Source organism: Melozone crissalis, unplaced genomic scaffold (assembly GCF_028551555.1).
Source record: "Melozone crissalis strain CALT ecotype California unplaced genomic scaffold, PUWL_Pcris_2 ptg000041l_1, whole genome shotgun sequence".
NCBI classification, from domain to species: Eukaryota; Metazoa; Chordata; class Aves; order Passeriformes; family Passerellidae; genus Melozone; species Melozone crissalis.
The window spans coordinates 1,983,046-2,007,925 of NW_026535819.1; the positions used below are offsets into that span (position 1 = coordinate 1,983,046).

The 24,880-nt window shown below is 47.6% G+C and overlaps 1 protein-coding gene across 8 annotated transcripts in view; it reads right to left on the reverse strand.

The window, feature by feature from the left end:
* Nucleotides 1-24,880, reverse strand: part of DAB2IP (DAB2 interacting protein) — a 152,022-nt gene that overhangs the window by 104,040 nt on the left and 23,102 nt on the right. For 5 of the 8 annotated variants that reach the window (XM_054283941.1, XM_054283944.1, XM_054283938.1 and 2 more), the window contains exon 2: nucleotides 2,457-2,560. The exons of 1 other annotated variant lie outside the window; for it this stretch is intronic. In XM_054283941.1, the coding sequence (XP_054139916.1) occupies nucleotides 2,457-2,560 (104 nt within the window). Of the gene's footprint in view, nucleotides 1-2,456; nucleotides 2,561-17,204; nucleotides 17,272-24,880 lie in introns of those variants that run through there. 2 more of the 8 variants (XM_054283939.1, XM_054283943.1) reach the window with 2 other exon arrangements.

The window sequence follows — 24,880 nt, forward strand, 5'->3', positions numbered from 1 at the left end:
CTCCCCGTGAGCCTCAGCAAACCCTCCCCTGCAGCACTTCCCTGCAAGGGGGCACAGGGAGGGCTCTCACTGGCACTCGCAGACCTGCCCAGCCTCTGGCCCCTGAGTTTGACAAAATACCCCACAAACTTCAGCTTTAACCCATCCCACACCTGGAGCTATTGGGATTCAATGCAGAGAGGCAAAATGCTTCTCTGCCTTCTCCTACAAGCAGGGCTTTAACCAGGGCCATGGGGAAGGGACACTTTGGTGTCCCCAGCCCTGCAGCATCAGCAGCTGATGCCACGCGCCCACTGCAAGTGGAGACTGAAATCTGAACATGGCTCTGAGAGCAGGCTCAGGACAAGGAGCTCAGGTCAGGTCCAGCCTCACTGGGGCTGGAGCCTCCAGTTTCTCATTCTGCATCAGCCCATACAGAGCTCTGAGAGCATGGAAGTGAAGGGAGGGATTAACATGGAAAATAATTCCTGTACAGCATGAGATAACCAGGACTAGAGGAGATTTTTCCAAGTTTAAGAAGCTTCATTAAAAATTTCTTTCAGGAGAAGGGGTAAGGACAGGACTTGATTTTCAAGGTTTATATTCTATAATCCAAAAACTACAGGAGCTCTTGTTTTCAAAAACCACAATGCCCAATTATCTGTAACCTGCCTGGCAGACTTCTGCATGGGAAGGGAAGTTCCCAAATTTCCACCCTAGTTTGCTCTAGTTTTGAAATGAAAGAAAGCATCTGGGAATGCAACACTGCCAAAATAGCTGAAACCAATGGCTCCTGAGCTTCACAGGCCCTTGGAGACTCAACAGCAGAAGGATGGAGATGTCAGGGAAGAACAATCAGCTGTAAAATATGAAAAGCTTACAATTTCCAAACCTACAACAGCAGGCTCAAAAGTAATAATCCCATTACCACTAAACTAAGGCACTAATTACTATTCCCAGTGGCTGGAGTGGACTGACTGCTAATGTTCCTCTGGTTAATGAAGGAAGGTGAGGGAGAATATATTTCTAAAGTCAGACATCTGCTGAAGGCTGGGCAGCAGCACCAACTGTACCTAATGAAGCCATTCATATTAATGCAGTGACACTCGGAGGGGGCGCAGGGGAGAAATGAGATGAGGCTGGATTTGAACTCAGAGAAGACAAATGTCATGTATTACCCATGTGATGGCTGCCCTTATTTAATCCACACTGAGTAACAGAGCTGCTTAAAGCAAAGAACTGCATCCCACATCAGCTGTTCCACCACCAGCTGCTCAAAGCTGGAATAGCTTCTCTAAAAACCCAAAAAGCAGGATATATGCTGTTGGAAAGGAATAAACTGCTTTTTCTTTTCTTTGACTACAGGGACACTATGAGAAATATTCCCAAGTCCTCTGTCATGTGAAGAATCCAGATTTTCCCATCATGTTTTGCTGTTTTCACCAACCAGCAGTAGTTGTTTAGAGTTCAAGGATACTCATTCACTGAGATCAATAGGTTCTGATGGCTGGAAGAACAATTTCTAGAACTAAAATAAACTACTTGTCCAAACTGCTAATCATGACTCATTCACCAATGCAAATGTTCCCAGGTGAACTGGGTGTGCTCAGATTATTCTTTTTTCAGATTGCACCATTGTCTTTGCTTTGAAATTCTGGTTCTGCCTCCCTGAGTTTGGTAAGCAGCAGCTGAGTCTGTAAAGAAGGTGTGGCCTGCAGAGAAAACCTGCATGGAGCAAACCTGCTGCAAGATCATTTGTGTCTTGGAATAAAAATAAAAATATCTGTGTGTGCTGAGAGCCAGCCCAGACACTGATGTGAGCAGGGAGTGGGGAGGGGACTCTGTGCTCACTCCTTGCTGTGCTGACACAGGGCAGTGCCAGCCAGGGCTCAGCACTGACAGATCCCATTCCAGGGGTCGCTGCTCCTGACTGTCAATGACACAGCACTGCCCTTCCCATGGAGCACCAAGACCTCTGGCAGTCATGGAGCAGAACAACCAGGGACACCTCAGAGCACAGGGACTGAAGCCATGGAAAAAGTGGATGGCTGCTCCAGGCTCCTGCCGGGACAAGATCCCAGGCTCTGGGCAATCCCAGCTTGGCAGGTGTGCTGTGAGTAATGACAGGTTCCTCCAGAGGAGATTTTCCCTCTGTAGGAGTGTGAGCACACACTGTACAGCTGCAGACAGGTAAATGCACCCAGGAACACACTGCACCAGGACTCACCAGGGAAACCTCTCCAGGAAAGTTTCCCAGGTGAAGCTCCAGATCCACTCAAACCCTGCTGCTCTACCAGGACACATCTGCCAGCTGCTGGCTGCTACCAGTGTCTGACAGCAGCCATCCCCTGCAAACAGGTGAGCAGCCAGTCTCACTCACAGCAGTGTCACACACAGCACTTCTCCCAGGGTGAGCAGGCTCCTTTCCCCCGGCCATTCCTCAGGACCCCAGGGCCCAGGTGCGGGGCAGGACTGACCGTGACGCGGAAGGGCGTGGTGGCCGCGGGCTCCATGCTGGGGTTCTTCTCCGCGATGCCGCTGGGCATGCTGCGCCTCTGCCCGCAGCGCTCCGGGGGCGACTCTGGGGACAGAGCACAGGGACAGTCACCAACCCGGCACAGGGACAGCCCAGCAGTGCCAGCAGCCCCTGCACTGCGTGCTGTCTCCCTCCCAATGAGGCAGCGCGACCACCCCACCCCAGGCATTTCGCCTGCCTGGAGCAACATTCCACCAGCAGGACTTTCACCTTCAACAATTAGCATTTTTATACAACTGTAAGCGTCAGATAATGCCTGACAGGTTGGCATTATCATTATTTCCAGTCTGCAGATGAATAAACAGAAACTGCATTGAGATGAGTGAGAATTATATGCAAAGTACAGACCCGTGCACTCATGGATTTGATCCTCCTCGGGGAAACTGCTAATGGGGTTAGAGGCACAGGATGCTTAAGTTACCTCTCTAATTCCTCCAGCAATTTGTTTTGGAATCAGGAAAAAATAACTAAATCCTACTTTTGATAAAGTATACAAAGAGGATAGGAATACTTACCTCCTTCCCTGCTGGCAAGGGAGGGGGCTGAAAAGGTAAAATTAACACTTATGCTCAACACTGAAGAGATTTAGGAAGATGCTAGGACAGGTCAGCTACAGCATCATAAGGTGGTGTTTCCTCAGTTCACAAACCCTCTCTGAAAGCACCATGGAACTCAGAGAAACAGATTTATTTCCAAGCTGCCATTCAGTGATGCTCAGACCCTGAAACAAGCTTCCCTTCCCAAAACCATTCCAGAGTCCTTCTTAGCCAAGCATTTCCATGGCCATTGTCTCCTCAGCAAGGTTCTGCCCTTGCCAAAGCCTGACTGTAAGAAACAACTATCACCAGCAATTCCAGCCCACCATTCCTGAGATGTGTCTTAAACCACTCCAAAAGAGCAGATTGAGATTCCAGCCATGGGTGGGCTGAGGTGCTGGCTCGGTGACATCTTCCTTGGTTGCCACGTAACCTGTGTGAAACTCAGCCAGCCCAGAGCAGCAGCTCTGCCTGCCCAGCTTCCAGCCTGCCTTCAAATGGCTGGGGCACTTTGTCTGCAGAAAGCTGCACTTTGAATCTCAAGCAGTAAAATCCTTTGGTGTCATCTCCTCTCAGAAGATTCAGGCTCCCACCCCATTCCTTTGAACCTTCTTTTGTTTTTGGACTGTCATAAAGAAACTACTTGATTCCAGCATTTTGAAAGTGAGCTCGAGATGACAACTGAAGAAGCTGCTTTGCATTTTCCTAATGACCAGAAAAATGAACCTTGTTTAAAGCATTCCTCACACACCTGGCTGGAAAACAGGAGCCATGGCATTATGTGAAAGGCAGCTACAAGAAATTACTTTCCCCATGTGCTCCCCAGCCCCAAACAACTGTATGGGGCTAACAGCCCCCCATCTTAGCTTCTTATTTCATCATTAAAATACACCTCAAGCAGAACCAGCAAACACATCACTGTGACCCGAGACCAAACACAGAGCTGGCTTAGCACCTAAACCCTCCTATAATTATTAAACTTATGGTTCATGAAATGTTTGCAGTCAGATCTTCATTTTAGCTCTGTTTAAGCACTGTGGGTTTCACTGCAGGAGAGATGTTACAAAACCCTCTGTAAGAAACCAGAAATAACCAGAAGTAGGGGTGGGTGTGGGTGTTGGAGGGGATGGGGGGGAGCTGTTTGTTTTAAAGGTTAATAAAAATAGCTTACAGGTAAATTAGTAACTCCAGGAATGTACAGCATTCACTTGGTGAGCAGTATGAATATATAAAGGTTTAAGTGCCCTTTTTACTCTTTCAGGGCTGGAGGCACCATCTCAGGCTGGGTCACTCTGCCCAGGGCCTGGCATCAGCCACGCTGCCATGGCAAGCCCAGAGCCATGGAAAAGGGCACTGTAAGCCAGTAATAAAAACTCTCCACAGTCACCAGAGGCTGAGAAAGAAATGTCTTCATTTGCAGCAGAAGATATTTGGGTTAGGCACTGAAACAGTCCCATCCTGCCATGGACAGTTACAGAGAGAGGGAGAGCTCTCCCTGCAGAGAGGTTCAGGGACAGTGGGCTGCCTTTCCTCCCCTCTCCTGGGGCACACAGATACCACACACCTCCTGAAACCCCTTCCAGCCTAATTTTCTGTCATTTCTGTCACATTTGCCCACTTGTGCATAAAATAAGCAAGCTTCAAGGGATCGGATTCAGTGTCTGATTTTGGCCTTTTCTTCCCAAGCTCTCCTGACCTTCCAACTCTGTCTGGACAGACATGGTGGCAGTTCTGTGTCACCTCTCAATAGCACAGAGGGCCCAGGGCTCATCCACGTTATACAACACAGGAGAGAGAGAAATAAACAACAGGGCCTCCTGCTTTTCCAAATATTTACAGAAGACTGCAATGTTTTTGGTCTCCCCCTGTGCAGAGTAAGATCTTCAAAGAGAGACTTCCTTGAAATTATCAAGCCCCTGAAAGCTCTCCCAGGTTATCCCCACACAGCTGGGCCAGCACGTTGTTGGCTGTGGAGGGCACCAGGAGGTTTTTAAGTTGAACACATCCCACTGCCATGAGGACACACAGCACTGCAAACACTGCACAATAATTTAGGACCTCGGGCTTATGAGTATTCCTGAAACTCTTTCTGTACAGTAATAAACACATTTGGTTTGTTAACTTATTCAAGGCACTGGAACTGACAGAATAATTAATCCTCACTCCACTCTTCCATGCCTGTTTTTCACGCTGTGGAATGGCTATGGAGCAGCACAGCAATCTCCCCAGGGCTCCAGGGCAGCAGCAGAACAGGCTGTGAGCAGCTCCTGGCACCCAAACTCTTGTTTAACCCACCCAACATCACTGCCTCCTATGACTCCACTTCCCAGACACTGCTCCAAGCGGGTTGTTATGTGTAACAAACACACAAACAGCTGTTACTACTGTTTACTTTTCACTTAGCAAGTGAGGTGTTCTCCCATTTGCATTACCTGCTCCTGAGAATCCCAACTAGTCCAAGAGATCATCAGGATTACGCTCTCATTATGGAGAATAAAATACTTTAACTCCTGTTTGTTCATCTCTCCTCACACTCCCCCCCTCGCACAATTCCAGGGATCAGCCAGTGGAAGAGACAGCGGGAACAAAAGCAAAGCGAGGCTGCTGGATGGAATAACAACAAGCAGGAACTTCCCAGCAAGTTGATCTCCTGATAAGAACCTGCTCCAGCTCCGGACAACAAAGGGAGGTCCGACCTGAGCGCTGGGAGAGAAGTCAGCAAGGAGAAATGTTCTCCCCGAACTCACCAGAAGGAAGCCGTGCTGGTGAGCAGCGCTCATGCCATGGCACTCGGAAGGAGCCGGGAAGGAGAGAAGGAGAGGTGATGACTTCATCAGAGGCAGCGAGAGAGGGAGGAATGCCTGGAATGCCAGAGCAGGCAGCAGCACCGGGACACGCGGGAGCGCAGGTTCCTGCTCCTATCCCGGGATGGGCTATGGCAGGGAAACTTTGGCGCACAACAAAACTTCACCAGCTCCTCTGCAGGTGATGCAGGAACTCCGAGTTCCCCAGAGCCCAGAGGCGGCGGGGAGGTGCCACGGGCAGCCCGGCAGGTCAGGGCGCTCCCGGGCTGGGCACGGGGCTGAGCTCCGCCCGGCCCGGCCCCAGCGGGCACTGCCCGGCCCCAGCGGGCACTGCCCGGCCCCGCCGCTGCCCCAGCGCTGCCAGGGCGGAGCTCCTCTGAAACCGGAGCGAACAGGAATTACCGGTCTCCTGCTCGCACAATTACAGGCCGTGAATTAATTTTATTGCTTAATGAATTTAGGTGTTATTCCTCTAATTTCTGCATTATCTAATAAGTCCTTATTACAAACCCGAGAGAGGAGAGGAGGAGGAGCGGTGACAGTGATTTAACGTGGCTCACGGTAGCATTGACGAATTAAGAACAATCCCTGGAGAACAGGTATCTGTAGTGTCTGTGTGATTCCACATACTCAGGAGAGGCTGCAGAAAAATCTACATTTCAGACAGCTCTGGGTGGCCACGGGAGCCCAGGAGAAAAGATGGATCTTTAGTCTGAATCCAAATGGGGATTTAGAAGGGAATAGAGGCACTTTAAAAAGCGGAATAGACAGCGACAGAAAATAATAAACACTGAGCTGAGGCGTGAAGAACTTTGAGTGGGAAGCAGAGATGCCACAGTGTCTGATTTCCAGGGACAAAGAGCTGTGAGAGGTTATGAAAGCCCTTCCTGCTCCCATCAGCTGGCTCAGGAATGCAGCTGCAGGGCCTCCTTTGGGGTTCAGGTACCTGCAGCATTTATTGGAATGGATCACCCAGAGCCCTGCTGACCCTGTGAATTCCAGCTGATTCCTTACAGCAATGTCAGAACCACACAAAATTAATTAAAAACCAAACCTCTATTAGGCAATAAAACAGACTCTTAAATGAAAATGGTCATGAGGCAGAAGTTGAGGGCAGGTGCTGGTGCCCTCTGAACATGCAGACTCCTCTGAAAGCAAAGCTAATGAACACAGAGAGGGCGTTCTCCAGCCTAGGGGAAGCCATGCCACCCCTGCTTCTTATCTTAGAATAAAATTATTTCTTTTTGCATCTTAGAATCTCTGGCTTAAACATTCATAAGCTTCCATAAAGCCCAGCAATCCCCCTGGCTGTACCCACAACTCTTCCACATCAGAATCACTGATTTACTCCCCAGTCATTTCATGCTCCAAGCAGAAATAGTTTCACATTTTCTCATGCTCTCATGACCTTTCCAGACAATTAAGGACACTGTTTACAGAACTACAGCTTGTAAAAACCCCTCTCCCTTATCTAACTGTTTACATACAGAACAAAAAAATAAATTGGGATCATTACTTGCCTTCTGGGCTACACTCTGGCACCAAACACTTTGAATTAAACTGAGTCTATGCCCACAGTTAATGCTCCCCACAGCAATGACACCAAACTGAGCCAGCTTCTTACCAGTGCCTCTGTTTCCCTCTTAGGTGACTCCAGTGGTACAAAAGCACCACATTCAGTGTGTCTCTGATGACTGTGCTCCTGCCTAAAAGCAGCAAAGGACACCTGAAGCACCACTTAGAGGTACACAATTCTCTGCAGCTCAGAGAACGGTGGCTGGGACAGTTGTGTGAACTGAAGAGCCTGGTTAGAAGTGGCTGGAATACAGAAAACAAATCCCAGGAAATATCAGAACACACTGATGGTTTCACATCAGTGAAAACTGGTCCCCTCAGCTAAAACCTGTTACCATCCTCTCTCAAAGTGGGACTAAGAACTCCTGAAAGAAGAGCTTCTTCTTTGTTAAATAATCATTTGGAGTGACACTGACCTCTGCCACGGCACGCTGTGCACTTTAATGGCTCTCCCCTCATCTCTGTGGCAGGTTCCTGGATATCATGGATTTAATATCCCTCATCCTGCTCCTGAGCCAGTGCTATTAATGGCTCTTGAATCTAGGACTGAAAAAAGCTCTGCTATTTTTCTGAGTACCTGATATGTATCTATTCCTCTATTTTCTCTATTACCCAGTAAGAGAACTCCTCTCCCTGCATCTGCCTCGGTGCTTTCTGATGTGTGCAAGCAGCAAAGGCTCCTCTCTTGCCTTTCTGGGGCTCTGGCTGCCGGTGCCGGTGCCCCTCTCTCCGGGAAAGCTGGGCTGGGATTCGCATGCCCACAGCCCGGGGGAGCCGCCGTGCCCGGCCCAGCAGCGGGATCGGGCTGTGTGTGCCAGCCGCGGCCCCGGTGCCTCACTAGGTGGAGCTGGAGGCCCTTGGCTGGCCCAGCTGCAGCGCGGGGAATCCTCGGGCTGTGCTGCGGCTGTGGGGCACTGATGGGCAGCGGAGCTCCGAGCGCTTTCCGTGCGCTTTCCGTGCGCTTTCCGTGCTCCTTCCCTGCGCTTTCCGTGCGCTTTCCCTGCTCCTTCCCTGCGCTTTCCCTGCGCTTTCCGTGCGCTTTCCGTGCGCTTTCCCTGTGCCTTCCCTGCGCTTTCCCTGCGCTTTCCCTGCTCCTTCCCTGCGCTTTCCCTGCGCTTTCCCTGCGCTTTCCCTGCTCCTTCCCTGCGCTTTCCCTGCGCTTTCCCTGCTCCTTCCCTGCGCTTTCCCTGCGCTTTCCGTGCGCTTTCCGTGCGCTTTCCCTGCGCTTTCCCTGCTCCTTCCCTGCTCCTTCCCTGCGCTTTCCCTGCGCTTTCCCTGCTCCTTCCCTGCGCTTTCCCTGCGCTTTCCCTGCGCTTTCCCTGCTCCTTCCCTGCTCCTTCCCTGCGCTTTCCCTGCGCTTTCCCTGCGCTTTCCGTGCTCCTTCCCTGCGCTTTCCGTGCGCTTTCCGTGCTCCTTCCCTGTGCCTTCCCTGCACTTTCCGTGCTCCTTCCCTGTGCCTTCCCTGCACTTTCCCTGCACTTTCCCTGCACTTTCCCTGCTCTGGAGCCGTCCCAGCACAGCCGAGCACTCTGACAGAGACCCAGGGCAAGTCCTGCCCTCCAGAAATCCAGGTGAACACATCCTGAGGAGACAGATTAAACCTATTTGTCAAGGGAAAATCCCTCTCCAAGGGAAAAAGGGAAAGGAAAGAATAGCACTAATGGGAAAGGAAAGCTGAGGTAATTCTCATTGTGAGAGGTCTGAAAATTCAGCAGCTTCTGAGTGCTACAAGCCTGGAGACCAGATCAGATCCACGTGCATGAGGCACAGCTACAGTCCCAGACCTGTGCCAGGGACAGAACAGAAGGCATCCAGAAAATGACCTTCCCTTTCTGAAGATAAACAGCAAATCATGCTGATTGAGCAGCCCACAGCACAAACTCTGTTTTACTGTCTGGTATTTTTTAACTAGATATGTGTATGTATAGCTGGTATTTTTATTCTTTCATTATTAGTCTCTAAAATAAAATATGTATGATATTTATCTTCCTCTGCTATGATATCCACAGAACAAATTCCTCCTCTGCTAACGGCATATCATTAGGAGCCTTTTCTCCAGGGCGAAATTGAAATCAAGCTCAGACTTAAAAAATACATCAGAAAAAGCTGAAATTCTATCCTGGTTGGGGGCCAGACTGTGGTGACTGCCAATACCCTGGTTAAAGTGGAAAGGATGATAAAGTGAAGTGGAACATCAGCTTCCTCCCATGTGATGATAAAGACAAGAAACACGGAGCGTAGAGAACAAGGAGTCAGCTCTGGGGAGATTTAAATTAGGCTCATCCATCATGCTGAACCTTCCTGCAAAGATTCTGCTCTGTCACCACGAGCTTTCCTGCAGCACTTTATCCACAGAGGCAATCTGAGGGCAAGGAGAAAGTTCCATGCTCTGCAGTTCCTGTCCCTGTCTCTGGAGGTGTCACAGGAGCAGGACACCCAGGACAGGGTGGCTCTGTCCCCTGCCTGGCAGGGGCTCTCCCCAGGAGTGCCCTGGACAGCTGAGCTGAGCAGGCCTGAACAGCTCCCTTCACATGAGGCACCCTCAGGAGAAATGGAAACTTCCCACAGCTCATTCCCAGGCCATTCTTCCAGCCCTGCACAGTGGCTGCTGGAACAGGTCTGTACTGGTAAAATGCAAATTAAATAAATAAATACTTAATTTATAAGCATGATTCATCAGAGGTTTCATCCTCTACAGCAAAGAAACAGATGTTCTATTGATGGCACTTCATTAGAGAGATAAATGGGGTCACACACGTATCTCTGTTCACATCCATCTGCATAATAGACCAAACATTAAGGTTTGAATTTCGCATGGTGCATGTGGCTCTCAGAGCAGCCTCAGAGAGTCTCAATGCCCAGAGCCTGCTCACCCACCTCAGATTGTCTCAACAGCCAAGGAACTTTAACTCTGCTCAAAAAAGCAGAAGGCTGGGATCTAACACTGGATATTTAGGAGACAGTTTCACTGGAAACACAGAAGAATACTGGATTTTAAATAATGGATGGCAGTGATTTTTTGTGCCCACCAAAATACAATATCTGTCACGAGGAAGCAACTCAAAGCAGCAGTGACAGCAAAGTCTGGAACCCCTGTTGTTCCTCCAGTTCAAGTCAGGGAGGGTTAGGATTGGGGGCAGGGTTAGGGAGAGCTGAGAGGGATTTTCTGGTTTTCCAAACATTAATGCAGGAGGCCTCAGAGTTCCCCTGGCTAACAGAAACAAGTCTCCTGCACTTCACAGGCATTAACAGAAGACAATGCCTATAAAATGAGTGGTATCCTTTGCACAGATGTGCCTCTGCTGTGTGTGGATGTGAGTGTGTGCACAGCTGTGTCAGGCACAGCAGCTCTGCACACCTGGGCAATGCCCCCTGTGCCAAGGCACTGCTGAGATCCCATCCCTGCTCACTGCTGCTCCCCATCCATCTCTCCTCTGGCTGCTGAGAATCTCTCAGCAATTGTTTCACTATTAGAAATTGTGGAATGTAAATCCTAATTTATTGTGACTGATCCTTTTATTTCCTCTGGGGGTGGGTGGGTATTTCTGCTCCTCTCCCACAAACCTGCTCTGCAAACACTCGCAGGTGGCAGCTGCACACTCACTCTGCAGTTTTCAAGCAAACAACACCAGTGCCAAGGAGAGACAAGGAACATTAAAAACCAGTCGTGTTTTCACTTCCCAACCTATTTTTGAAACAGGAGGGAGCAGGAGAATGTTCTTACCTACACCAACACTGACATTTGCATTTTCCATCCTAAAAAATATGCAAGATCTGTGTTGGGATTTCTCCCTCCAGAACTGCCCTGCAGTCACTCTGAGGAGCAAATGGGCACTTGAACAGCAGCACTGCAACCCTGCAGAGCAATTCAGCAATTTAGTGACCAACACTCACCCTCCTGGGGGGGTTCATGCACCCCACCCCACTCTCTGAAATTTCCTTTTGGTGTTCACCAGACTTTTAGCTGATCCTAGAAGCAGAGTTATGTAAATGAACACCAAATGTTCTCACTTCAAACACACCAGCCCCATCAAAATGTGTTCTAGTCTAAGGGTATAAAGGTAATAATTGGTAACCTTTGACTGCTAAAAATGTAAAGGGAAAAGATCTTTCATTTAAAACTTGCTCGTTTGGTTACCATGGACACTGCTTAATCATGAAGGATGACTATTACTTGTTCCTATAGAAACCAAGAAGCTCAAGAAGCATCCTGTAATTTAACTCCAGACGCCAAATTTTACACCAGTCCCCCTATTAGCACATTTGGGTACTTCAGAACAAGCCCAAGCTTGATCTCTGACTCTAAAAGAAATTCAGTGATGCAGAAATGCTGTAAGAAACCAAAAATATGAGCATGTAAGGTACAGAAGAAACTTGCACTTCACATAAATTGGTTTCTTCAAAAGGAAACATTAAGTGCTCAGCATCTGAGGATTCCTCTTTCAGTGCAAATGTTAACGAAGCAAAACTTTGGTTGTCTTTATTGCTGTCAGTGTTCTCCAAGTCCATACAATTGCAGGGCATGTTTTTCATCCAACTGAATGCTTCAATGCTCAACTTAAGATGAACTTCTGGAGCAGTGTGAGAGCCTGGGATTCCTAATGAGCCTCTGGGAGCTGCTCGTGGTCCCAGCCTGGCTCTCCAAACCAGACCTACAATAAGAACATGCCCCTCATGCAAGGAAAAAACCAATGGGCAGCACAAACCTGAAAAATTCAGGCCATGTGTTGCTCTAACAAGTCTTTTAGAGTTTATGTTATTAGTAAAAGCACAACACTTGTCTGGCATTGCTCATCACCTCAAAGCTTTACCTTCAGCACCAAAAAAACATTAGTCAGGATCTCTCTCTTGTGTAGGTCTGGGTGAAAAAAGCTTCTAGAAATTACCTGTGGCTGACACTGCTCCTTGACCCTCACCAGATCTAAATGGGGAATCGTTCACAGTTCTCAAAAAAACATCCATTTTTCCATTCTCTGATTCCCAAAGGGGCCTGAGGGAACTCAGTGTAAAAGCCTGACCCCGAGGCTGCACAAACCAGTGACAGGAGTCAGGAGCTGTGTGCACCTTCCTTCACAAGCATGTACACAAACACACAAACAATTTGTGTCTGACTCTAAAATACTCTCCGGAGTGTTGCAAAGGAAAGCAAACCACGCTCAGAAGTGTCTGAGCTGAAAAAAGCAAAACTGATAAAGCCCAAATGAGAACGTTCCCTGACCCAGCTCGTTCCCATCTCTATTGAGAGCAGAGTGAATTAAAGGATTAGAGAGTGCCTTCAGTGCAATAACTTAGGGGATTAGTGGCACACTAGAAGACCTTCAAGGGAAATACAGGTTTAAAAGCTTTAAAAGGCAGCTCTGTGTCTAAATTGTTTGGACTGCCACAGCTGTAAGGAGACAAACTTACTCTAATACATGAGTGATCATGAAAAGTCTGCTGAAACCCTTCGAAGCATTTTTTGGAAGCAATTCTAGTTTGGACTCAGACCAGGGTTTTTAACCTCTTTCTCATTTAGTACCCACAGCTTGTAGATAAAAACTCATTGTGCATTACTCGAGAGCAAATCTGCTCCTTCATTCCTTGCAGAGCAGTCAGTCCCTCTCAGGAACTCTGTCAGGGAAAAGGATGGGACTGCCAGGAGGAGAGGGCTGCAAACAGAGATAAAGGAAGAGATGAGCAAAAAGTGACAGTGCTCCTGAGAGATTCCCACTGGGGTTTCCCAGGGGAACTCGTACAACTGGATTCATTTTTGATCTCGTAGGAATTTCTCAGAGAACACTCACTGAGTGTGGATGTTCCTGCATTGCTGGAGGAGGTGGGGCAGGTCAGGGTTTGCTGTAGGAGCAAAGGGAGTCAAGGCACTGCTGCCACCTCCTTCCTGCTGAAGGGTCAGTCCAATAAATTTGCCTGCAATAAATTCACTCTAAATTTTTGCTTATTAAAGGGATTCTGAGATTTAAGCGTTGTTTAATATCAAAACAATTCCAGAATTCCTCCACACACCACTTCCCAAGTCATTAAATTTAGTCTCGATTTTTACTAGACAATGAAGCATTGAACAAACACAGCAAAGTCTCAGCTGGAGCACTGGTGCTAAAAATAGCACAGCTGTCAGTGAATATTTCCTATAAACAGCACAGCTTTAAACATTTTGCATATCTTTTCTATGGGCATCTGTCAGCCATGCTGTTAAAATTTCAATGAAAGGCTGCAAGACTTCTGTGGTGAAACAGAAAATGCCACAAAAGAGACTTGAAAAACAAAGCAATGATCATTAAAAAGTGCAAAGCAGGAAGGTCTCCTTTTCCTGGCATTTAAAAGACACCACCCTTGTAAAAAAAAACAAACCCAAGGCTATTGCTAATATTTATTACTGGGCTCCTCACTTGCCTGCTCCCAGCCCTTAAAAGAAAAATAAAGTCCTGCAGAGGTGGAGAGGGAGAAATTCCAGCTGGCATTCCTTGTCCAACATCACTTTTAGTTAATGTGCTGCAGAACAGATTTTCAGCTAGGGAAGATTAGTGGGAGGTGAGTGCAATATCAGTTGGCTTTAAATATAATAAAACCTCCTTAGTTGTTATGTCACTCTGGGACATGCTGGGACAATTTTCCAATCTCTGCTTCCCTTGTCCCAAGGGAGTGCCTGAACCTCCAAGGTATTGATTATTTGGGTATAAGCTGATCTCTCATTTATCACTTAAAAGCTTTTGATTTCATCAAATAGAGAGACAAAGACTAAATTCCAGCTGTTTTCAACAGATGTGTATCTGAATAGCCTGTGCTGAGAAAAAAACCCAGCCTGACCTTGGCCTCCCAGCTCAGTGTTCAGTGCACTGAAATTCTGGGTTTTGCTGAAGATCAGTCAGTTTTCTCTTCACAGCTGCCATCAAAGGAAAGGAAGAAGAAAGTTTGTTTAATAAAAATCCTTTTCATAAAACACCTCGAAAAGCATCTGTGATAAACAGAACACAGAGCAAGACATTTATGTCTGAGGCTGACAGAGGCAGAAGGATCAGGAACACTAAACCTTCAAGATCAGGAACTCCAATGTTCTCAAATTCTCAGGGCTTTGATGCCAGCTGATTTCCTGCTGAGTTTTACACAAGAAAGCCCTGAAGCCAAAGCTGCAATTGGCTCAGAGATGGGACTGGGAATGCAGCACCGTGAGCGGTTTCTTTCAGCAAAGGGAATTTTCAGAACCCTTCCCACTGACCCCCATTCCTCCATGGTGTCCATGATAAGGAGCAGCAGGGAGGGATGCTGAAGAAAGCCACAGACCCAAGTGCAGCCACCAGCAGGTGCTGCTGTCACTGCAGATTCTCCTGCTCCCCTCTCTGCCTCCCAAGTACCTTCCACTGCATCAGGTGGGTCACCTGGGAGTAATTATAATTACTGCCATGATTCCTCCTGCAGTCCCACACATCTCTGAGCTGAACAGATGCTCCAGGGGTTCTGCAGGTAGATTTTTATCGAACTGATGTTTACCTGCAGCACGTCCTGACTCTCTGTGAGAGCAGAGCTGGGGGTTTCAGGCACTGTCCTCCTTCCAGCAGAGATCTGCAGTGCAGTGAAGCCTGTCTGCTTTACCCACTCCCAAACAGGCACAGTTCAAACGTGCTGGAGGCAGGATCTCATCAGCCTTTCCCTCCTGCCTGGCTTTGCCCTCCCCAGCAGTGCCACTGGTCAGATATTGCAGCCTGGGCCCCAAAGGGACAGAGTGACAGACACACCAACATGTGATGGATGTGTTAGAGGCACCAGGGCTGACCAGAGAGCTCCAGAACAGAGGGTGCCATCACATGAACCATTGAACAAGCTGCTGTCACTGCCAACAGCTCTGAGTCCTGGACATTTTTCTGCACACTGAAGCAGGCTGGCTCCATCTGGAGTCCCAACACAAAGCTCTTCCTCCCTCCCTCAGATCCTTGCACACAAAAAGCAAACTCTGCTCACTTTGCCCAGCTGGAAGCACCAGAGCAGCTCTTTCCTGAGGGAGTGGCTCTCTCTGTGCCTCAGGAAGCAAAATCCATTTCCCAAACTGGGTCTCAGCCCTCCCAGAGCTGTGCAACCCCAGCCTGAGTTTTCCTGCTGCTCCTGGAGCCCCCAGACCCCCACAGTTCATCATTCTTCCAGTGGAAACAAAACTGTTAAGGGACGTATTCCTGCTGCATTATTGCAGCACTTCCATCCCTGCTCAGCCTGGACAAGCTCCCTCTGACCCGCTGTGTGACACCACCACTGCACAACAGAAACAGATCAAAAATAAAGAGAAAATTCTCATCCAGCTTTGCAAATCCCTTTCAGATGTACAGATAAGAGGAGCTCAGCCACTGCTGAGAGGCAGGGATCCCACAGACAACATAAAATACTCCAGGAGAGATCAACAGCAACAAGATTTCAGCTGGTTCAAATCCAATTTCTTACAAACTTTCGGGCTGATTCCCATTTCCATCAAATCTGCCTGAGTAATCCTCGTGTTCCTGACAAATGATGCCATTAAGGTCACTTTGGGTTGCCTAAACGAAACTGAACACATTTAGTTTGTCACAGTAACTGAAATGACAGTAAAATATTTTGGTTTTGCACAGCATACAAATAAAGAGGGAAAGGGAACTGGGACATGTTTGGGAGTTTACAAACACTCCTCCCTGACAGGCAAAACAACAAAAAAATCATGCAAATAAAACCACTGTCTGAAGGAAAAGCTGAAGCTCAGGGACTCATTTAGCTTCCCATTGTTTTCTCAGCAATGATTTAAAATCCTTAAAATTGTCCTGAGTGCCAGGAAAAGAGGAAAGAGGACATTGCAGTGAGCTAAATCTTGCAGTGCTAGAGTAAAGTTTAAAATCTGCTTCATAAATCAGAATTAACTGCATTGGGATAAATCCAAGCCTGGATTTGCACAGACACCTGATGTAAAGTTGCAGTTGTGCTTTTTATTCACACAATAACAAGAAAAGGGGAAATCTTTTCAGTTAATGGCTCTGATTAGGCTCACAGCATGATAAATACACCAGGACTGCCAGACTGCAGGGCAAACACAACCCTCTCCCCTCTTCTGAAAAATTCAATAGGAAAACACTCACATACTCCCACTTTTTGGCTGCTTTAACGACAGGGAAAAGAACCAATAAACAGTTATTTCACAGCAGAAGAAAGAGAAAGGCAGAATAGCTGGTTTTAAAAATGCAACTGGGTCAGTTGCTGCCTCCAGTAGAAGGAATGGGCTGCCTGTGCCCTACAGAAACTTCCCTCTGTGGACCTCCCTCCTGCTGCTGAGGACAAATAAGCCCTTTTAGAGCAGGATTTTTTAAAGTGCAAAGTGATTTGGGACTTCAGGTCCCACAGGTTTCTGCAATGCCTCAGGAGCACAATCTTTAGGCTCTTTGGAAAATCCTACCCCTAAACAGTTCTCAGCTTTGTCATCTCCAGCCCCTGGTGACCCTCGGCTCACGAAGAACAAGAAGTTGCAGGCACACATCTCTGCAGAGAGAGCCCATTTCCTCAGCACGGCTTTCCAAAGCCCTGCAAGCATCAGTGAGGCCTCCAAACACTGGGAGAGGCAGCTCCCTCAATGGCAGAGCGCAGACTGAGCCTGGTTAGCAGCAAAGCCGGGGTTAGAGCAGCACACGGGGTTAGAGCAGCCACGCTGGCCCCAGTCCCTCGCACACTGACCTTGTGCAGAGCCCGGACCGCTCCCGGGCCGCGGGGCCAGCGCCCCTGCTCATCCTCATCCTCATCCTCATCCTCATCCTCATCCTCATCCTCACCTACCTACGGCAGCGGGCAGAGCGCGGCAAGGAAAGAGCTCGCAATTACCCCTGCTAAGCCTGTTCCGGCTGCGGGATCGGCTGCGCTGTCTCTGCAGTCGGGACCTCCGGAGCAGTCGGTAGTAGTAGGACGGTCTCCCAGAACTTTTCCTGCTGTTCATGGACATTTTTGGATCTATTTTACACACACACACATGCAGGCACGGGTTCGCTCTCCGCTCTGGTACAGGAGCAAAACAGTCCCAGCGTTTTAATGAACTGGAGGGTGGTTCTTTGGAGGGGAAAGGGAGAGGGGGGAAGAGGAACTCTTCACTTGACACATTTAAAAAGAAAAACAACAAGAAGAAAACATAAAAGGGAGAGAGAGAGGGGAAAAAAAGCAGGCGGCACCGGAGTGCATGTCTCAGCCGAGGGAGGACTCCAAGAGAGCAAGATAAACTGTGCTAACAACTCCTGCCCCCAAAAAGATAAGGCTGCTGGAGTAGGAATAGGAAGCCAGAGCTGGCCTGGGCTCCTGAAACGGGAAGCATAGGCTGGAGGAAATCCTGGACTGGATCCTGTCCGCCAGACATCTGATCAGAGTGTCCTGGAAGGATTCCCGGCTCCCGGCCCGGCCCGGCCGCTCTGCCTGCCCCGAGCCCGCTCATCGGTGGGGAGGGATCGGAGAGGCTGCGCTGGGGAAGGGGGTAATGATTTCCTGGCCATGGGACACATGGTAATAATCACCATGGAGCAAAAGCCCCGGAAAATAAAGTGAAATTTGAGAGGGGAAAACTTTAATTAGAAGTTGAATGAACAGAGCTCCAGACTCCCCTGGAGGCCCATTTCCTTTCAACATTCAAACTGAGTTATAGCACATCCCACAAATTAGAGAAAGGGCCTATTTACCATTTGGGTCCTGATGGCATCGAAGATTCTGCCTCCGGCTCATATTGCTACATAAAATTACATTTCAATGGGCAGAATTAACACTTTAAGCCATGGAAGAAAATAAAACTATATATATTAAACAGATTAAAAATTTTCACTCCACCTTTGCTGCTTCAAAAGGTCAGAAGTGAATTGTCCAGAATCCTGCACCTAAGCTCCTTCCCTTGATGGCACAAAAATGACTCTGAAGGAAGTGACAGAAAACATTTCAGAGCCCCAGAATGGTGGCCAAGAACTGAATGCGTGGCTGCTGCTTCTCCCAGACTGGCAGGTAACAGAGAAACCTCATCCCAGTGGGATGAGCTGCAAAACAACATCTGCACAATAACTCTGTGTTGTGTCCTCAGTTGTCATTTTTCCCAGACTTCTGTGCAAATTTATCTTTGTGGTGTCTCATGACCAGCCACGGGCTTGGCTGTGGATGATCCCCGTTCCCCCGGAGCAGGAGCTTCAGCAGGAGCTGGAAAGCTTCCCTGGATTGTCCTGTCTTGTACCTCCAGTAACAAGAGGCAGAAACTGCTCCAATTCAGCAACTGCACTGGGACAGGAGTCCCTTTCCCAGCACCAGCCATCCTCCCCGATTTTAGGGTTTCACACATTTCCACAGCCATGGAAAACATCAGCGCTGTGTGGCAGCCGAGCAAGGCCCGTCCAGGAGGAAACCCAAGGCTCGCTCTTGCCTGAAGTCCACGCCTGGTTTTGAGGCCACACGTGAGGAATTCGGCGCCAGCTTTCAGGCAGTGCAGGAATGAGCACTGGGGAGGGCAGCGACAAGTTCAGGTCAAGGAGGCAGATCCCAGCTGGACAGCGGGGGCTCCCCGGCCCGGCAGGGGGACATCGCTCTGCACACCCTGCACATCCCGCACCAAGGCAAAGCCTCCACGTGCTGCTCTTCTGCCTCCTCTTCCTAGCCAGAATCATCTTCTTCTGCATATTGGGTACATAAAAAAATAAAAAAACAGGGACAACTCCAACTGTTTTCCAGATGAGCAGAGACTCGTCCTGTGCAGCTGATTCAACTCCCAAAAGGAGCTGAGAACATCCAGAACACAGTGATAGGAAAGGCTGAAAATACTGAGGGGTTTGGTTAAAGATTTGCTGTAGATGAGAACCCAAATATTCAGGTGTCTCTCTGCAATTCTGTGTCATAATAACTGGGATGAAAGCTCTGAAGAGAGTCTTTCACAATTATGCTTTTATCACTAGAAATATCTTTAAAACGGCCTATTCAATTTGCTTTTGTCATTCCCAATAGAAAAAAAAAAGGCACTGATGGAAATGAAATTTAAAGAAAACCATTTTAAAAGCTCACCCAAATTTAGATGATCTGAAAGGGGAAGGTTTGATTTTGTTTAAGTGGAGCCAGGTGACTCACGCTCAGAGCCCTGGGGATGCGGCAGAGGCGGCTGCTGGGGATCTCCCCAAGCTCTGAGGGAATGTGAGGTGGGAACACTCAGAGATTTTTATTTTTAATCAGCCAGGTACCTTCAGAAACACTCATGCAGGTGACCACGAAGCAGGAGAGGTTAATGAGGGACTATGAACTGTATGACAAGAGAAAGCAGCCCTATATAAAAGTATAAATAAATGGTTGGGAGTTGTGTTTCACTTTCCCCAGCTTGGCTCTGTCTCTCTCACTTAACAATGTTTCTGAAGGATTTAACTTCAGATGCTACAGGATGAAGAAGTATTAAACATAATTATCTTTTTTTCCTACAGCATCTTTTGTCCACCAGAGCACAGACACTTCTGCATATTTGCTTCTGCAAGTACTTGCTCAGTTGAATGTACTTAAAACACACAAACTTCCTCTTTTTCACTCAGGTAAAAAAAAAAAAATCCAAGGAATGTGCCCAATATCAAGTGGGGAAGTCAGTTATTTGCTTCTAATAAATAATGTCCTGACTTTCTTTAAGGGAGAGCCATAATGTATTTTTAAAATGTGAATAAAAGAATTTCTCAGATATCCCTATCGGAAAAGGAAGTAAGGGAATGACACTTCCAATTCCCAGCAAGCCGAGTTTTGGATCCCATTTAAATTTCTGCAGCTCCTCGGTGGTGGGAATTCACAGCAGGCTGGCTCTGAGGAGGCCAAAGCAGGAGGCCAAAGCTGTGTGTGTGTTACAGGGGGCACAGGGGAAGGGTCTCTCAGAGCCGGCGTGTCTGAGAGCCCCGAGACGTTTCCTGCACCCACCGTGAACTCGGGACGGGGCAGAAACACCGAGGCTGACTCAGAGCACGGCACATTTCACATTTCCTGCCCACTTCCCAGCAGAACAATGGAGCTAAAGAACATCAGCTTCTCACAGCAGCTGGGGGAGACCACAACAAAATCACTTCACTTGCCCTGCTGACACACAACACTCCGCTCAGGTACACTGGTTTATGACCTGACTGCTAATGATGTTAATAAAATTACAAAGCCAAAATCCATCTAAAGACTTGTGCTAAATTTCCACAGACCTAACGAAGCAATTAAAACACGTGGAGTCCAATGCAATGGAAGAAGAAACTTCTACCAGAATCAAACATCCAGTGCCTCAGAGCAGCCTGCTCCTTTCAACAGCAGGAAAAACCCAGGAGTGTGAAGTCTCCACTGTACAGCAAAAATTCCAAACTAAAAACAAAAACCTTGTACAAATCCCTAAATCAAACAAAGGCCTTCAGACGTAACTGGGAGCTGCACAACACTTCCCAGCACCGTGTCTTCCACGCTGAGCTGCTGGCAGGAAATATTTGTTTAAGCAGGACTATTCTTCCCAAATATCCCTCATTACTAAAATAAAATGTTAGCAGTGATTCATGGAGTGATTAACAGAGTAACTTCAGCTCTGGCTTTGCCAGGATCCCCCATTTCCTTCTCCAAGACAAAACTGTGGCAGTTCTCTGCTGTGATCCTGGAGGGGCTCACAAAAAAGCGACCTCAAAATCTCACCTGGTCCAACCTTCAGCGGGAAGAGAGCCCAAATTATCATCTTTACTTTCACATCTGCACAGTTAAATAAAACCCACATCACTTCTAGGTTAGGAACCTAATTATTAGATGTAATAACAAATTTCTGTAATAAACTACTAAATCCGCATTGACCTTAATCAAAATATTCATATAACAAAAGAAATTAACTCCTAAAAAGATTTTTACTTTGTATTTCAGCAGTAAACTTGCTATTGTGTTGCTGCAGGGAGGGAGTTGATAAAAGTCTGGCATCAGTGCCTTTCTGTGCCAGATTTATGGGTTATTATTAGCAGAAGGCTCAGCTATTTATCCTGAGTTCTGTTACAGTGGCTTTGCAGTGTGGTGTGCTACAGGTCAGGGAAGGAACCACGAACCCTTCAGCAGCTCCTGCAGGGCACCACTCTCCTTGCCTGCCTGGAAGCTGAGTGTTCTCAGCCAGGGTGGGGAGAAGAGGTTTTGCAGGAACTGCTGAGCACACAGAGAACTTCTCCCCGTGTCAGGAGTGCCGACGGCTCAGGGAAGCAGCCGCCTCCCCTCCCTTCCCTTCCTGATGCCATCTGGACACCTGAGGCTCCCCCTCAGCAAGAATCAGCTCTTGGGGTGTTTAATCTCGTGACAACATCCACTGACAGCAGCATCTCTGCTGGCAAGTGAAATGAAAGATTAACTTGATTACACATGCTATGTAAAACTTATTTCCTGATTAATTAATAGATTAGGCACTTCCAATTCATGTTTAAATGCCTGATAATGATCTCACGCTCATATAACAAATCACTGATTTATATACACACAATCTAAACTTCATTTTTCATGTGACAGATTATTTTCTTCCTTTCCTTGCCACATAATTTGCAAACTCCACTGCAAATATAGTTGCTCGTTTCACTTGCTTTTTGGCATCAGATGACTCATCCAAGGAATATTTTGGCAAGAATGATCTTTAGCCATCTTCCTTATCAGGCTGACATGACAGAGTAGCACAGAAAACACCCTCTGTTTTAAAAGAGTTCCCTGTTAACAAGTTGAAAAATGAAAATGTAGCTATTGTTTTTAAAGAGGGCTTGACAAAAGCGACTGGAAATCCTGCAATCAGTTTTTAAATACCATTGTGAGGGTGGTTTATTCAAATTTACGTTTTTCCTTCTGGCACAACAACACAGGGCTGCCCTGAGAGATGTTATTGTCCAAGAGCAGCTGATTGCAAAATGTAGAGAGCCTCCTTCAAACAACAGAAATATGAAAAACACTCCAAGAGCAAAGCAAGGGCTGGGATGTTTTGAAATGTGGAAGTTCAGGGCACCAACACCTCCAGTGCCTGAGCTCTCGTGAGCCAGGATCCAACGCTGGGAATTCTGACCCTGCTGGGTCCTCACCAGCCCTGAGCAGGGAACTGGCTGATGATCTGATAAAGGACACTCCAAATAAAAACAGCAGAAAATATCTAGCAAGGCACACAGTGACCAGTAGTGCTCTTCTATTGCAGCATCAGCTCAAATTGGTTTTTTCTGCTTCTCTTCCTACTTCTTTGTACAGATCTTCCACTCACAACTGTATGGAGTCTGTATGTTCCCATTCCACTAATACCCCTGTTACATTTTTAGAGAGAAAAAGCTACTAAAACTCCTCTTCCTACTGAATTTAGATCCTTCATTCTTCCAATATACTCATTTTTCTTGGATTACCAAGTCTAACATCACATCCACATGCAGCAGCCTTGAACGAGCTGGCTTGGAGGGTTTGTACAATTCATTGGTCAAAATACCACATTGATGCAAAGAAGGCAAAGTTTGTCTGTTTGGTGTTTTATCTAAGACAGCTGGGTGGCCTCGGAGTGATTTTCGGAGGAGACACAAAGAGCAGCTTCTTATTGATACAGCTCATGCTTGGAGATGAATGGCAGTGCAGGAATCATCCTCCCATGTCCTTCTTCTCCACCCTAAACCAGACCTTGGTGCTGACCCCTTTGCTGACCCTCCCAATGGGGACATGTGAGGTGAACTCTGTGAGAAGACAACAGCACCTGGCAGAGCAGAGCCCTCCCAGCGCTGGGATGGGGCACCACAAGCACTGTGCAGACACCCCTGGGGTTTTCATCGGGGAAGAAAATGCAAACACCTGCTGGAACTCTGAATGCAGGATTTCCAAACAAATGCTGGAAAGAATGAGGAGTTCAGTGGGACTTTGATACAGAACAACAGTGAGCGTGCAGTCCCTAAGCAATGCACAGATATCCATACATAGATCTAGATCTACTTCTAGAGCTATTTATCTCAGGGCAGCAACGGCCCCTCTGCACTGCACAGCTCCCACCAGGATGCAGCCTCACAGCTCAAACTACACAGTCAGTCTTTGCTAATCTTGGCCTAACTCAAAACTCTACTTATCTTTTCCTTTCTAAATCATCCCCAGGACAAGACTAGAATCTCTTTTGAAATGTAAAGGTTCTATAATAAAATTTAGAAAGCACATATGGTACAAATATCAAGCGTGAACATCTCTTCCCATCTTGTACGTTTCAAAGCCTGTGCAAACAGCACTTTTCCCTGGTTTTGATCATGCAGCCAAAATGAGTCATCTGTGAACAATTATGGCTCTGGCAGGGGCCTGACTGTTGGAGAATGAAAGGAAACACTTTATTATTGAAATGATCAGTATGCCAAGCTGAGAGGCGACTGCAGAGAATGTTAAGAGTCCTTTATGCTCCTTCAGCCAGCAAAATGGAAAGCAGAGGATGCAGCACTGCCCTCTCGGACACCTGAGAACACCCGAGTTGAGAATGGGCAATGCAAAGCACGAGAAAGCAGGAGCTGTGGAGATGAGCAAGGGAATGTATGGCAGGAAAAGAAACACAACCCTAAAGCAGGAGGCCTGGCTTTAAAAAGTGTTGGTTTTTCCTGGCTTAGTTCTCCTAGGGGAGTTGTGAACGTATTAAAGGAACACACAGTCAGAGGCCTCTGTGCTGAAATCCAAAACTATTAAAGGACATTTGTTGGGAGTTCGGGACTGGCTGAGTTTTACAGGCTCTTCTGAAAGGGGATGAATGGAATTCCCCTCGAGGAGAAAAAATAGCAACCAAACAATTTAGTAGGAACACGGATCTCCCTATGTGCAGCCCATTTCAGCAGTGATGCTGCTGTGTCTGGGTTTGCTGCCAGCAGGGCCTGGGCAGGATCCCCCTGGGATTCCAAGGGGAATTGGGGATCTAAGCTGCTCACTGAGGGCTCGGCAGGGCAGGGAGCTGGGCAGGATATTGGTCTGATGGACTTGGCAAATGAGACAAGCAGGAGATGATTTTAAAATCGGACTGTGAACAAGCAGTGTATGAGAGAGTAATTCCTGACCTCTTTTCAGGAGCAGCTTGCAGAGGGAGGGGGAACAATGTGGTGATCACCACCCAGAGCCTACAGACTATTTAAAGACCATGAGGGTCGACAGGATGACAAGGGAGACTCACGTACACGAACTGCTAATGGAAGGTGTAGGGGGGAGATCAGGGAACAATCTGGGAAAAGCACATTTTGCACTCTGAAATTCAGGTCCAACTCCCAACAGAAGAGATGCTGGAGGAATTTGAGATCAATATTCTGACAGCAGGATCTCTCAGTCCTGAACATTAGCTGACAAATTCTTCTTGCTATTTCTGAAACCCTGATGTCTGACAACCTTTGGAACAGATTATCCCTCCATCACCACAGTTTGGGCAGCCTGGATCCAAAACAAAGCGCCCTGACAGGCCTGGAGCCCAGACTGAGCTCACCAGTACAGGGGATTCGTGCAGGTCAGGGCTAAAA